The sequence below is a fragment of the Budorcas taxicolor genome, chromosome 14 (genome assembly GCF_023091745.1).
Source record: "Budorcas taxicolor isolate Tak-1 chromosome 14, Takin1.1, whole genome shotgun sequence".
NCBI classification, from domain to species: domain Eukaryota; kingdom Metazoa; phylum Chordata; class Mammalia; order Artiodactyla; family Bovidae; genus Budorcas; species Budorcas taxicolor.
Window position 1 is genome coordinate 89263919 of NC_068923.1, and position 15109 is coordinate 89279027.

The window sequence follows — 15109 nt, forward strand, 5'->3', positions numbered from 1 at the left end:
TGAAGACTATAGATTATTTAAAAATAAGCAATGTTTTTAAGTTTTAAGTGTGTATATTAACTATATTTTTTAAATGACAGTGCTTAGTATTTACATAAAGATCATTTAAACTAATTCTATTTCACATTCCATTATTATATCTAAAGCCATAAGGAATTACTATCTTTGTATTGTTTTTGAAGAAACTTAAACTTACGACAGAAAGCATTATAAAAGAAAAGGTTTGCTTAAGTATAGCCCCTCTGAATACATCCCCAAAGTAAATTAAACTGTACTACTCCAAGGCATCAGTTGTATATGATGAATTAACTTCTTTCCTTTGCATCAAAATGGACTAGCTCTGTACCATTCTTGGCAGAATGGAAAATGTATTAACTTGTATAATATTTTGTAGGGCTTAATTTTCTGGTGGAACTCTGATTTGGAAATGCTGCTTAGAATATGAGCTGTATATACTTTAAAATATATTCTGCTGTGTAAAGTACATCACTTTATTTATAGAAAAGTCAAAATTAGGTCAATGCTGATTCCTACCCATATTACTGGTAACAAAATTCCGCCAAGTCATACGTGATTAGCCTTATTTAGCTATTCTTTCTCTCATTACTAACATTATGAGACTTACAAAAAAGTAAAAATAATGATGACTCTGATGATGGAAAATATTAGTGTTAAGCACCTCCTGTTAACTTTCTCATTTAATTTTTACCACAACCTTATAAGGCTTCCCTGGTGGCTCAGATGGTAAAACGTCTGCCTGCAGTGCGGCAGACCAGGGTTCGATCCCTGGGTTGGGAGGATCCCCTGGAGAAGGAAATGGCAACCACTCCAGTTCTCTTGCTGGGAGAATTCCATGGACTGAGGAGCCTGGTAGGCTACAGTCCATGGGGTTGCAAAGAGTCGGACACTACTGAGCGATTTCACTTTATAAGTTAAGTGTACTGCTTTCCTGATTCTGTACAAGAGCAAACTCAGGCTTGGAAAGAATATAGAACTTGCTGGGGTCAAAAAGTTAGAGGTCACTGAGCTGTGATTACCCTATTTGGTCTGACTTCAGAGTTACTCTGATAACCAGTACAGGTACTTAAAAATGTGTATTTCACACATTGTCAACTGGAAATGAAATGTGTTTTTATAGAAAAGTGTAAGCTAGGAAGTCTTAAAAAGGGCTTTAAAAAAAAAATATATTTAATAGGATTAACATTAATCTGTGAGATTTCCTTAGTGGTTTTCAACAAAATAATGAAAAATAGAGGAATAATTTTTTTAAAGTTGTTTCTGTAGTTTATGCTTTACATTAATTCATATAGGACTTCCACATAGTAAATAGAAATTAGGGAGACTATCAGTATATTTTATATTGTACATAATTATTCTATTAATGAATTCTGTGAATAAGCAGTATTTATTCTTTTGTTAAATATAGATGGGGAAGTTAAACCAAATTGGCACATAGGAAGAGACTTTCTAAAATTATGTATTTTGTTCTAATAAAGAATAATTTTACTTAACAGGCATATAGGACTTGCCACAAAGAACTATTATTTCGTTTTCCTTTAATCTTGAAGATGTAACTGAGAGCGATATATTGTTAGTTTTCAAATTTGATTCATTTACAGATTTTGTTTTCTTTCCTCTTGCTACATCCTGCCATCAGTTTCTGAATCTTACAAAATAGTAACCTAAGTAATTAATAGTGTGCTGAAATAAATTTAAAGAGTCAAAAGGAAGAAAATTGGTGTTATCATAGAAAAATTGAAATTCTGGGTTGCAATTTTTAAAAAAAAAAATCATAGGTTTTGTCAGCAAATATGGTAAAGTACTTATTGGTGTTTAGAAAACAAGTATGATTCATTTTCTCATTTCTCGTTAGAAAGCAATTGAACTGAACCCTAAAGACGCTACTTCAATTCACCTTATGGGTATTTGGTAAGAAAATTTCTTAATATTTCAGTGGTACTTACTATGATCTTATTTTGTAGTATATAAAAAAGTAAAATGTTTAAAATATTTGGGGGTCAAGAGTGTTTAATCCATTAAGATTAACTTACAGTTATACTGGTTATTTAGTGTTTAGTATTTAGAAAAATTTAGAAAATACTAAATTTGATTGTGATTTTGTTAAACACTGATTCAGACTATTTAGAAACAGGTACTAAGACTAAAAAGGCATTGAAACTTTTCATTAAACCTTACATTCCCTTTTTTGGGAAAGATTCTTCTCATTTACCAGACTAAATGGAATTGGATTAAGCTAACTATATAGTAAGAATAGGATGGCCTCAGAGGGTCTTTGTATCTTCAAAGTATGTCAAATACAGTGTGATTCATCTGAGGACTTTTAGTATCTTTCCATTTTTATGTAATCTCTGTTCAAAGTGCAGCCTTATTTTGCTGGTATGAGCATACACCAGTGTGTTAAATGCTTACTGGTTTGAGAGTCTTAGGTTTACCACCATTTTCTTTACGTGTGATCTACAGAGCTGAGTATTTATTGTCTTCTATGAGGGGTGCAGTCGGAGAAGGAAATGGCAACCCACTCCAGTGTTCTTGCCTGGAGAATCCCAGGGACGGGGGAGCCTGGTGGGCTGCCGTCTACGGGGTTGCACAGAGTTGGACACGACTGAAGCGACTTAGCAGCAGCAGCAGCGTGAGCGGTGCAAAGTCCCGTATCAAACTCTCTTTAAAGAGAAGTAAATACCCTTTAGAAGAGAAGTAAGTACTGGATAAAGGACATGTTTAACAAAACACTGACTGAGTGAGAATTAATGGTAATTGAGGGACAATAATTCAGATGCTGGTGACCAAATATGAATGAACTACAGTTTCTTTCTCAAGGATTTCAGACCCTAATCAAAGGTTGAACACTTTTTCCCTCCTTATTTCAGAAAGTTGTCGAGAGTTTTGATGTTACTTTTTTAAATTAACCTTTTAATATACCATGTTTTGTTATTTTTCTTGATGTTTTAAAAACTCCTCTGAGTTAGTTTTATGTAAAAAATTAGGGGTAATGATTCTATCTTATTTTATTATTGTAAGGAGTAGATGAGAGAATCACTCAGCTCAGCACTTTGTACAAAGTGAGTACTCAGTGGTGAACGATACACTGTAGTATCATTACTATTATAAATATTGCTTTCTGTTTACACCTAGTCACAAAATACACCATGATCGATGGAGCAATATCAGTCAGTCTGTAAATAACTCAGTATAAATATTAACCTACTGGATATTGCAAGAAGTATAAGCTGTTAAAATATACAGTAGAAGATTCCTTTTAGATATGTTACGATGCTTAGTTCTCTTTAAGAGAAAAAAGAAGGTGCAATTTGAATCTATGTGTCATTTTCTTTCCCTATAGGTGTTACACATTTGCTGAAATGCCTTGGTATCAAAGAAGGATTGCTAAAGTGCTGTTTGCAACCCCGCCTAGCTCCACCTATGAGGAGGTAGTGTGAGGTCCTTTGTTGGTTAGTCTGGTTTCTTAACCGCTGGGCCGCTGCGGTGTCCGCTCATCCGGAGCCCTGAGCAGTGAGGGCCGCCGGCACGTTCTGACGGCCCCGTGCGGCTCTTATCACAGAGGCCTAATGCTTAGGATCCGTGATGGTGAGTGTTTGTTTCCCCGTCAGGTGAATGGCTGATCATTCTGGTATATTGCAGCTAAAGAACCCCATGGCTAAAAGCTACCTTCATTTTCTGTTTGAAATCTGTAACATGAAAATTATAAAATAGAGCAGGAAACACGCAGTTGCTTCTCAGTATATTTTAGGGCCACATTCTAGGCTTCCCTGGAGGCCCCGACGGCAGACATTCTGTAAGACAACAGGCGTCTGTCTGGGAATTAGAGCATGTTCGTATTGATTGATACGAGGCCATTTCAGGGCACGTATTTTGGGTTTACTGATCACAAAATTTTCAGGGTAAGGAAGGAGACGGTTAAGAAACGTTTTCCCATGAGCTTGTATCACAGTGTTTTCTGTGAAGCTGTAGTGTAGAATTTGACATAGAGTTGTGAAATATTTATTTTTATTGAAAAGAATGCATTCTCACAAAAAAGACAGAATCATCTCTACTCTAACAAATTAGTTATGTATCTAAGAGATCAAGTGTCAGTTAACGTGCTATGAAAAGTTTTAAGTGGGACAAAAAGAAATTAGCAGCGACTTTCAGGTGGACATGAACCTCTTATGTAGGGATGGCCATTACAAAGGACTCTTACAGATGTATTGGCCTAACCTGTGTATCACTGTACAGCTTTTGATTTTATCTAGTTTTTATTCATAAAGCCACTGTTCTGATTGAAGAAGGAAAATGTCAGAATAATCTGAGTTGCACATGATAATGATCTTTCCTCTCTTCATGTGATGCTGATTCCAGTCCTTTCTGAGTAACAATCAAGTTATTACTAGAAATCGTCCACATGCTGTAATCTGTATTCTGATGAGTTAATAGTGTTGTGTTCAGTTTTGCTGTGTTAACTCTTACTGTTGGTGAATTGGCTGTTACTTAAGGGGATCATTATTTTAGGATGGTTTGATTTACTTCCTATATTTAATGTAGGAATAGATCTTTTGAACAATGCTTTTTCATTACTGTTTTAATCCTTTAATGTATCTGGGCTTTTGTGTTTTTGACAGGCCCTGGGCTACTTTCACAGGGCAGAGCAAGGTAACCTTTTATATTTCATATGACTGTATGAGTGTCAGACATGTAATAGTAATTTTTTAAACAAAATTATTTGTTCTGCTATACTTCATAAACTTCTTTTTGAGCTAGACACTGCCAGATAATTTTTCAATTATTTATTTGTTGATGGGTGCGGGGTCTTCATTGCTTCTCTCTGGTTACAGCACGTGGGGGCTGCTCTGCCGTGGGCCTGGGTCTTTCGCTGTGGTGGCGTCTCGTGTGGCGCACGGGCTGAGTGGTCTCATGGCTTGTGGGGTCTTCCCGGACTAGGGGTAGAACGCGTGTCCCCTGTATTCCCATCCACTGTACCATGAGGGAAGTCCTCAAATAATTTTTAAAAGTCCTTATTTAGTAACGAGCACCTGAGAAATAGACTGTTAGTGAATTCAGAGCTGCAGTTCTAATGGTCCTTCATTTGATGTAATTCAGCCTTCCTTTTTGGGAGGAGGCTTTGACAGATTAACTCTTTATTTAAGATCGCACAGCTAATCAGAAGCATGTATTTATCTTCATTTAGAATTTTTATTTTTTAACACCGAAGTAGAATTGACAGGTAACACTGTATTAGCTTCATGTGTACAGCATGACTTGATATTCAGACATCATGAAACGATCACAAAACCAAGTCTAGTCAACACCTGTCACCTTACAGAGTTACAAAAAAACACTTTTTAAAGATCAACTGTCTTAGCAAATTTCAGATGGCATTTAAATGAGGACTCTCTGCTCTAAACCAGCTCAGCCTTTGTTCTGTTGCAGATAGCCTTTTGTGGTGAAGAGTTTTCTGTTACTCTTACTTTGAAGAAACAGCCAGCCTAGAAAACATCAGCCTATGTTTATCCTTTCTAATGGCAGAAACTAGAGATGTCAGAGACAGAAGCCTAATGTCCAGATACTCCCACCCCCCCTGAAAAAAACATCGCCAATATATGTCTATAAAACCTAATGAGAAGAAGGTTAAAACAGTTTACTAAATTTGAGAGCCTACTCATATGGACTTGTTCAAATGTTTTCGTAATAGCAAAGCATTTTTGAACCACATTTCTTCTAAAGAATTTTGTCTGAATGTTAACTCTGTTATGTGTTAATTCTGATTTACTGTTAATGACCTTCCATTGATATCCTCTCATGATGGTAGTTTTACATACCACGGGTATGATGTGGGAATGCATTTTTCTCAAAGAAACTTATAATTACAAAGTTAAAAAAGCACCTTAAGAGACTTAAACATTTGGGTTGCTGAGAAGAACACGGTCATACTTTTGTGGAGCCAAATGACCCTTGGCAGTTCCATCATCCTCCAGGCTTCACTGTACGGTCGCCTCCTCTCAGGGGCCTTTGCTTACGGCTGATGTTTGGTTTAGAAGCTCCTCCCATGCTTTTAGTGCCCTTTATTTTCCCCTTCATGGCCCTGTCAGTGCACAGTATGACTGTTTCCCTGTCTGAAGCGAAATTCAGGGAGGACGGGACTGTCTTCTGCGCATGCGGTGCCCTCCTTGCTCAGCACAGAACGCTGGGCAGACTTGCCGAAGGGCGGCCTAAGCGGGGGCGGAGGGACGGAGTGCGTAACTCCGAGGGAGCCTTAGGCACATCAGCATGGCAGCTTACAAACATCTTCGGATTAAAGAAGTAAAACAAGTTTGGGTTAAGAAACAAATGTAGTTAATCATAAATCACATCCAGGAAAAATTATGCTTTAAATATAGAAGGGTCCCAGGTTGTTAGGAGGAAACTATAGAATTAATGCAGTAAGACGGTTCCGTGCTTTCCTTCATAGGCTTTTTGTTCACATTTTTGCTTCAGCCAAACGTATTCTCCACTTTGATGTTAAAATTCTGTTCGGCCCCCAAGTCAGCCCAGGTATAACCTCTTGGCTGCTTTTTTTGGTTCCCGTAGAACTTTAAAATTTGTACTCTGGTCAGAGCCGTCCCTTTATTCTCTTACATTCAGATGTGCTCCTGCTTGTCACTGCTTTTCATTATAAATTCCAAAAGAGCAGAGACTTCATCTGTCCTTAGACATAGCCCACGGGCTTCCCTGGTGGCTCAGCAGTAAAGAATCTGCCTGGAATGCAGGAGACAGGGGTATTTGATCCCTGGGTCAGGAGGATGCCCTGGAGAAGAAAATGGCAGCCCACTGTAGTATTCTTGCCTGGAGAATCCGTGGACAGAGAAGCCTGGTGGGCTGCAGTCCTTGGGGTCACAGAGTCAGATGCGGCTTGGCAACTGCACCACCACCAAACATAGCCCACATGCAATAAAGGCTGATCAGATGTGTGTACACACACACACAGATAATCATCATGACTTCATTTACTCAGGCAGCAAGTGCATACTGAGTATAGTTCGAGGCGCTGCTCTAGGCACTTAGGATCCAGGGAGCAAAAGAGGGGGGCTTACTGTCTATCAGGACCCCCTCAGGGTTTCATCTATTAAATGGAGTACCGATTTTATAAAATTGCTGTGAAGATAAGAAATATGTGTAATATAAATGGCTAGCACAAAGTAGACACTCAAAAAATAGCAATTATCTCAAAATTTGATAGGAGTAGTTGAGCAAAAGAGAATCCTCATTAGCCTGGTATATTACAGTAAGTCCCTTAAGTTGGGAACCTGAAGAGATAGTTGTTAGTTCACGTGTCTGGTGCACACTGTCAGTGTGCGTGTCCCCTACAAGCGTGTGTGCTTCCGTGTGCTGGGCAGTGCTGTGTAGGTGCAGGGTCTTCACTCAAGCCCAGAAGGTCCAGAAGCAGGTGTGAGCGCAGCAGGGCTGTAGCTGGTATCCTGCGCTGACGACCCTTCAGCTCTGCCGTCTCCCCTCCTCTTCCACAAAGTAACTCTTCCTGTCTGCCTGCTCAGTGCCAGCCCCTGGATGCCAGCTGGTGTACTGCACTGTAAAGTTCTTTAGTGTATTATTTGGGTGAGAAGTATTCCAATACAATACTACATGGCCCATTGTGTTAGTTGGCTACCTAGGCTAACTTTGTTGGACTTAGGAACCAACCAGATGTACGAATGTGTGCGCTTTCAGAATGGGTCTTGTTCAAATGGAGGGGACCTACTGTATTGGCGTTTAGACCAGAAATTTTAAGCCTTTCAAAATAAGAGCAATACTGTTTCATCGGAGATAAAATGTAAATTCTTTTTCTTTCTTACATACAGTGGATCCAAACTTCTACAGCAAAAACTTGCTCCTTCTAGGAAAGACATATTTGAAGCTGCACAACAAAAAGCTCGCTGCTTTCTGGCTAACAAAGGCCAAGGACTACCCAGCGCACACAGAGGAGGATAAACAGGTAAAGCATCTCCGGTGAACAAGGCAGACAGGTTTCTACTGAGGCACGTGAAGGAAAGGCGAATCAAGAACTGCTTTGAAAATGTCAGTCTAAACGCATATTATTAAACAATAGTGCTTATTTCAAATGTATATAGCAAATGTTTTTGGAGAAGGAAATGGCAACCCACTCCAGTATTCTTGCCTGGAAAATCCCACAGACAGAGGAGCCGGGCGGGCTATAGTCCATGGGGTTGCAAAGAGCTGGACACGACTGAACACACGCATAGCAAATATTCAGTTACTATCAACAAACAGGTATGAATTACTCACTACAATATAGAATGGTTCCTGTTTGACAGGTCTATATATAACAGATCAGATAAGATTTCTAAAACAAAAGGCAAGGAATGTGTGCTAATGTGAGAGTTCTCCAAGAGTCTCATCTCGGAGTTCTCTAAGAAATTTTATCCTTTGTGTACTCGCCTGGTTTTTTTGAAACTCTTAGAAACTACTTTATAAACTTGTTTCAGGAGTTGATCTCTGTGCTGTATTGTTTATTTATCATATGCATTCTTCCATTTTAGATACAGACAGAAGCTGCCCAGTTACTCACAGGTTTCAGTGACAAGAACTGAGAATTTTTCAATGAAGTATCTAAGGAGCATTGCCTTTTCATCAGATTTTAAAGATAATAAATACATTAACTATAGTTCTGTGGCTGTTCTTTTAACGTTGTGACCATTTAACAGATAAATACAAAATTCTAGATTTCTTCACAAATAACAAGGCAAAAGAAATGATTCCCACAAGAGTGGTAGAGGCGTCTCCATGGCTTAGAGGCAGAGATGACTGCACCGAGCTCCCAGCGATACAGCAGGGCGTGAGATTGCTAAGGGGGACTGCAGCACATCAGGATGGGGATCAAGAAAGGAACGCTGCGGTGTGGAAGCGCTGGCTTAGGAGGGGTGCAGTTTCAAGTTGGACTGAAAAGCTGAGCCCTTGCAGAGAAGCAACAGTGACAGGAGCTCAGCGTGATGGGGCTTCTTGGCATAAAGCAGTTAACTGATGTGTCTTGGAGCCAGCCTGCCTAAGGAAAGAGCTGTCAGGAGAGGGCTGAAAACAGAGTGGTTTCTTTTTTAAAACGTGAGGTAGTCTTAAAAGTGGATTGATTTTGTCACTAGGCGAGCCCAAAGTCTTATTCCCTAATGGGTGAAAGGAACATGGAACTCAAGGAGAAATGGAAACGAGGGTGTTAAATAGGACAGTGATCCCTGGGGTGCCACCAGTGCAGACGCTAAATTCTGTGAGAAGTGGTGTCTTGAATGTCACTTAGAGACATCCGAGTGTATGTGTAGGTAGTTTTCTCAAAGGGAAAACATACAGTGTGGGTATGTACTCTTTGTGGTTATCATGTATATTTTCAAACAGAAGCAAACACTCAAAGTACTGGACTATGTATACCCATCTCTGATTCAACAGTTGCTAATCTTTTGCTGTATTTTACCTATGTGTATTCATATATTTATAAGTATCTGTAAACTTTTGAAATAATAAGACAGCATATTTCATCCCTAAATATTTCAGTATTGTCTCAGAATAAAGACATCCTTCTAAACAAACACAAATTCATATTACAACTGGAAAGTTAATAACAATTCTTTAATATCCAGCCGTACTCAAATATCCTTAAATGTCCCAAAATGTCTTATACTTCTAGAAACCAAGATCCAAAGATCATACATTGCATTTAGTTTTCCACCTTAAGTTTTTTAAAATCTAGAACAGTAACCCATCTGTTTCTCTCACAGCATTGACTTTTTAAAAAGGCCAGTCCAATTGTCTTTCAAACTGTCCCTCCTTCCAGAATGGCCTTACTGACCACCTTTAGAGACGCACCGTCCCGTCTTACATGTATACTAGATCTTCTTTGACATTTGTATTTATCCCGTTCTCTGATAGCTACTGCTTGTCTTCATTTTTGAGATGTTTCTTTTTCAGTTTTTTTTTTTGTTTTCCCCTGTTAGTAGGCATTTCACACCTTCATGTTTTTTGGTCCAGTTCTGAATTTCTAATTTGGATTTTTTTCATGTCTGCAATTATTATTTAGATATAATTCAGACTAGTATATTGTGTTTAAGGATTTTACTTTTTTTTTTTTCCCTGTTTAGCCCTCGTTTTCAGTTTTCTCTTTAGAGTGACTTTGGATGTCATTTTTTGGAGGTATGACATTTTTTGTATGTATTTAATGACCAGCAATGCCACTTTATCAAATGGGAGGTAAGGAGTTTGGATTAGTTCAATAACACCCTCAGTAATTTACAAAATGAAATAGTTTTGTAAAATAAGATTTCTTTTAGTCATAAAGCCTTTTATGGAGGGGAGGATCTGTCTTTGATATTATGTAGAGCTATTTAAAATTTTTTTCCTTTGCAATAGATTCAAAAGTTTCCAAAAAGTACTACGCAGAGAGGTCCTGCGGCCCCTCCCCTCAGCGTGCCTCGATGGTGACAGGTCACTGCAGTTCAGTATCCAAGCCAGGTGACTGCACAGTCCACAGACTGTGTTCAGGTGTTACCACTTTTAAGTCACCTCGCGTGTGTCATCCGTGCAGTTGTGTCCCGCGTAAATTTCTGTAGCTGCCACAGAGAAGACAGAACTGCTCCATCACAGAACCTTAGTGCCGCCCCTCACAGTCACACACATCCCCCTGCCACCATCCCTGATCCTGACAACTGCTAATAACTCTCTGTAGTTCTCCATAATCTTGTCATTTCAAAACCATTATATAAATGAATCATACAGAATGTGATCCTCTGAGATTGGCTTTCTTCATTCGGCATAATTCATTTGAGATCCATCTAAATTTAGTCAACAGTTCCTTTTTACTGCTGACTATATTTCATTGTATGGGTGTACCAGTTTATTTCAACTAGCCACCTTGGGGCATTTGGGTGGTTTCCCAACTTTGGCTGCTATGAACATAAGGTATGACTTTTATCAGCATACCTTTCATCTCTGTGGGATTAACGTCCAGGAGTGTGGTTGCCGGGTCTTCTATAGAGCTGCTATGTTTCTTTCCCCCCCTTTACAAAGGAATAGCTCCCCCGTCTCCAAGAAGTGGTACCTTCCCGAGATTCTGATTGTGTGCGTTTTCAGCCTCTTTTGACTTCCCAGGAGTCTGACCTCCTAGGTCTCACACTGCTTCCTGGCATTTCTCCACTCTGGATGAGAACTGCTGCTTTCGGGAATGAGCCCTGGGGCCCCATTATTCCCCTTCCTGGGCAGTGCCCACTTGACTCGGCTCCTGTGTTCCAGAGCGGACTGCTAGTTTGAGATGCCTATTTCCCCATGTACATGTCAGCAGAAGTCTGCTGTATTCTGTCTTCTAAGCATACCACAGACATGGGCTATGGGGGATCACAACTGCCCCTTCTTGTGCACCTGTTACTTTAAGGATGACAGCAGACATCTGACTTGGAAGGTGGCTGTCATCCTACTCTTGCTGCCAGAAATTCTCCTGAGTGGACTAGTTACAGATTTTGTAAAAATGATTTTTCTCAGACTCACTTTTTAAAATAAACATAATTACATCAAGGAAAAAACAAAATACCCTGAGAACTTATTGGAATTTTGAGGATTAAACAACATGTATTTACAGGAGTATCAGTAAATATTTAAAAATGCTGTTAACATCTGATTGTCCTTGGTCAAAGACTGGGGAGAGAAAATTTGGAATTTAGGAGATGCCACCGCTGTTCCAACTGTAGTGTATGTGCTGCGGAAGTGAGCACAGGAGGTGCCACTTTTGGACTATTACTCTTTGTTATTGGTTTGGGTTCCCCCTGTCTTTTTAAATTTTTTTGTTACCTACTTCAACCAGATAATATTTCTGGTTGATTCTGTAATGCCCATTGGAGGTTCAACCAAATATTCAGACTCGAAAAGCCTGTGGTGACTGGCTTCATCTGGCACCAGTTCACTCAGATGGACAAAAAACAAGCTGGCCCAGGTGGTCGGTGTCAGGCTTCCCGACATTCGGATGACTTTCCAGCAGCGTCCGGAGCAGCGCATCCATGCAGCTCCGCAACGACCATCGCCCCGGGTCACAGCTCGGGAATCCCGAAAGGACAGGCCCTTAGGAGTTTTCCCATCCCGGGAAGTCTGCAGCTGTGGTTTCCTGTCAAGTATCTGGAGTCTTCCCAGTCCGGACATAACGTAACAGTCAGGGGTCCTTTTTATGAACAGAAAAGGTATTGCCTGACAGCACTGCTGGCGCACCAACCTACCTAGTTTTGAAAACGGGAAAAGCTAGGCGTCTGACCTGAGGCCCAAGGGCGGAAGTGCTGGTTAGCCCTTTTGCCCTGCAAGCACTGAACACACAAACCGCACTGGTGCCCTCTCTCCCTGGCAGGCAGGCAGCTGCTCTGATGGGTGGACTCATGCACTGACGCGCGGTGCTGGGGGTGAAGGGCGCTGGGACCGCCTCTGCACTCACTGCGGGGTTGTGGTTGGGCACTGGGGGCCTTGCACTCGACTTCTCTCTGCTCGGCCCAGCCCAGGACGGGCACTGCCAAGGGAGGGGAGGACACAGGTCTCCGGTTCCTCTCACGGCCAGAGTGCACGTACCAAGACAAGCCGGGATATCCTGCCTACAGGCCTGGATTTCTAGGAATAACACGACAGACAGAAGAGCCTGACGAGCTCTCCAGGATGCTGGTTTCCTCTCTGAAGCCCCCTGTGGACCTGGAGTGAGGAGGCAGGCACGGGCACCCTGAGAGCTTCGTGAGACCTGCCACGGCCATTTCCGCACGCTGGGCGACAGCAACTGCTGTCTCAGCAAAGCTCCTCAGCGGCACTGCCCTCGTCTAAGTCAAGTGGCCCTTTCGAAGACTGGGCACCCTCTCATACATAAGCCGTCCCATACACTCGTTCTCTTGTTTTTCATTCTTTAGGCATAAGAATAACTAGAAAGTCAGGAATGAGGATTTGGGAAAAGTATTCAACCAAGTGGATCACTGACATTTCATCTTTACTATGAATTCTGAATAAAAATGTAAAACAATCTAAATATGTAGGAAAAGTTTTGGCAAAGCAGAAAGTATTGTCTAGAGAAGTTAAATTGTATACTAGTATTATCTGTATGTACTTAGTGAAATGTTACTGGTAACATTCTAAGATGTCAGTTCCCATGGTTAAAAAAATTTTAAGTTAATGAAATTTATAGTGTATACTGAAATAATGATACAAGTGGAAATTTAAATTTTTATATTAATAAGGAAGCCCCACTTGCTAAAGCAGCATTAATATCATTCGTATCAGATTGTTACACATTTTTGTAGATCAGTAAATGTCTTTGATAATGAAAAACAAAGTATTTACCTAGGACAAAAATAATAATTTATATAAAAAGGGGGGAAGACCAAAATATTTTTTATATGCTTATTCAGATACATAGAATGTTCATGAATTTAAGATATGAATGAATGAAGATATTCAAACTGTAATAGGAAATCATTAGACTTACTTGAATATTTAGATGCTTATGTAAGTCTTCAATCCATCTGATTTTATAAAACCAAAATTTCAAACACAAAAGCAGAAAAGTTCACATTACCTGTTTATATGTTCCTAAGTATCAAATTATATCAATTTATTCTGTATTTAAAGAACATCATAGATATTAAAACTAAAGTACATTAGTGCCTGATTCTTTTTAATTCCACAAATACCTAGCATCCCAAAGTAACATGTAAACAAACCTCGATGCTGCTGAGTGAATTCTCCCCAATTTCCAGAATAAACGAAATAGTAGCAGATCTAGTGTATGTTACTCATAAGTTACGGTTTCATTAATGGCCTTGACTGGCTGCATTAGGGATGTAGCAAAGAGGGAAAATTTTCAACTACTATATTTATTTAAAATAAACTGACAGGTTCAAGCACCCATCTTAAAAAAAGCCAGCAGCACTTTTTTTTAACATATTCAAAGTAAGATTTTGGCCTAAGCCCTTAATACCTTCCTGAACAGCCATGCAGCTAAACACCCTCAAGAGATGTTACATCAGGGAAAAAACCACGGAGCAATTTGAACTTCTTCCCCTGGATAACAGAAACAAGGTAAAGCAAATCCAGACTATTTTCAGATGAGTGGCTGTCACGTTTAATACACCCTGAGCTCTATAAAACTAGAGCCATGATCATATATGCTTATATAGATATATACTTATTTTTAATAAAGTCTCTCGCTTGCTTCAAAATTTAAGGATGATTTTTTTTTCCTGGTCAGTCATTTCAAGGGAACAATAAATAAAGTAGAAAAGGATGAGCTGTTTTGCATATTTCTGTGGAAGAACGGAAAACATTTATACCTTTGAGAGATTCAGAAAATTCACTGTACAGAATGAACAGCTTATATACACTATCTGCGCAACTTTTCTTGGCTGGGGTATTTAAATGCAAGAGCTCCTCCAAGACAAGAAGCCACATTCATTCTTGTCCAAATCCCTCTGTTTCTTCTATTGCAAAAAGAAGTTTTTCCTTTAGTTGTTCGTAACTCTTATATGGTGGTAGATCCAAGCGATTAAAACTGAACAAAAACAAAAACAAAATGTGTTTTCAATAAAATAAACTCTGAAAATATTTCTAATACAATATATTTTAAAAATACATTTGAAAAACTGAACAGGAAGAATGTAGAAATTTTGTTGGAAGCATTTAACAGACAATTTACTGCTTACTATATTAATACTTACTGAACATAATATTAAATATACAAATTTTCTTATAGCAATTGACTCAATTTTAAGACCTATTCATAAAAATATTTTAATGTTTCCCAGAGAAAGTAACCGCTGGAATATTCTTCCTCTTCTCTATAGTATCATGTTACATTGTTTCCAGAGTCCCCCTAACTTCTCCTGGGTTAAGAGAGTCCATTTCTTTCACTGATTCACCTGTGAATTCACTCACTCATCACTTACTTACTGAGAATCTTTTCTGTATCAGGTATTTCTCCCAGGAGCTAGTGATACAGAGATGAAAAACTAAGGTCCATGTTCTCACTGAACTTACATTCTAGGGTGGAGACTGTCTATCACCAAATATATACTTTTGTCTTTTCAAATGTCTTCCCTGGTAGCTCAGTTGG

At 39.4% G+C, this 15109-nt stretch overlaps 2 protein-coding genes across 6 annotated transcripts in view; one reads left to right on the forward strand and one right to left on the reverse strand.

The window, feature by feature from the left end:
• RMDN1 (regulator of microtubule dynamics 1) overlaps positions 1 to 8671 on the forward strand; it is a 30954-nt gene extending 22283 nt beyond the window's left edge. The window contains exons 6-10 of the mRNA XM_052651711.1: positions 1874 to 1929; positions 3362 to 3449; positions 4638 to 4668; positions 7848 to 7981; positions 8547 to 8671. Of these exons, the coding sequence (XP_052507671.1) occupies positions 1874 to 1929; positions 3362 to 3449; positions 4638 to 4668; positions 7848 to 7981; positions 8547 to 8597 (360 nt within the window). The 3' untranslated portion in view covers positions 8598 to 8671. The remainder of the gene's footprint in view (positions 1 to 1873; positions 1930 to 3361; positions 3450 to 4637; positions 4669 to 7847; positions 7982 to 8546) is intronic.
• Positions 8672 to 13596: 4925 nt separating this feature from the next.
• The window catches only part of WWP1 (WW domain containing E3 ubiquitin protein ligase 1), a 139468-nt gene continuing 137955 nt past the window's right edge, over positions 13597 to 15109 (reverse strand). For all 5 annotated transcript variants that reach the window (XM_052652077.1, XM_052652074.1, XM_052652076.1 and 2 more), the window contains one exon: positions 13597 to 14548. In XM_052652077.1, the coding sequence (XP_052508037.1) occupies positions 14449 to 14548 (100 nt within the window). In that variant the 3' untranslated portion in view covers positions 13597 to 14448. The remainder of the gene's footprint in view (positions 14549 to 15109) is intronic.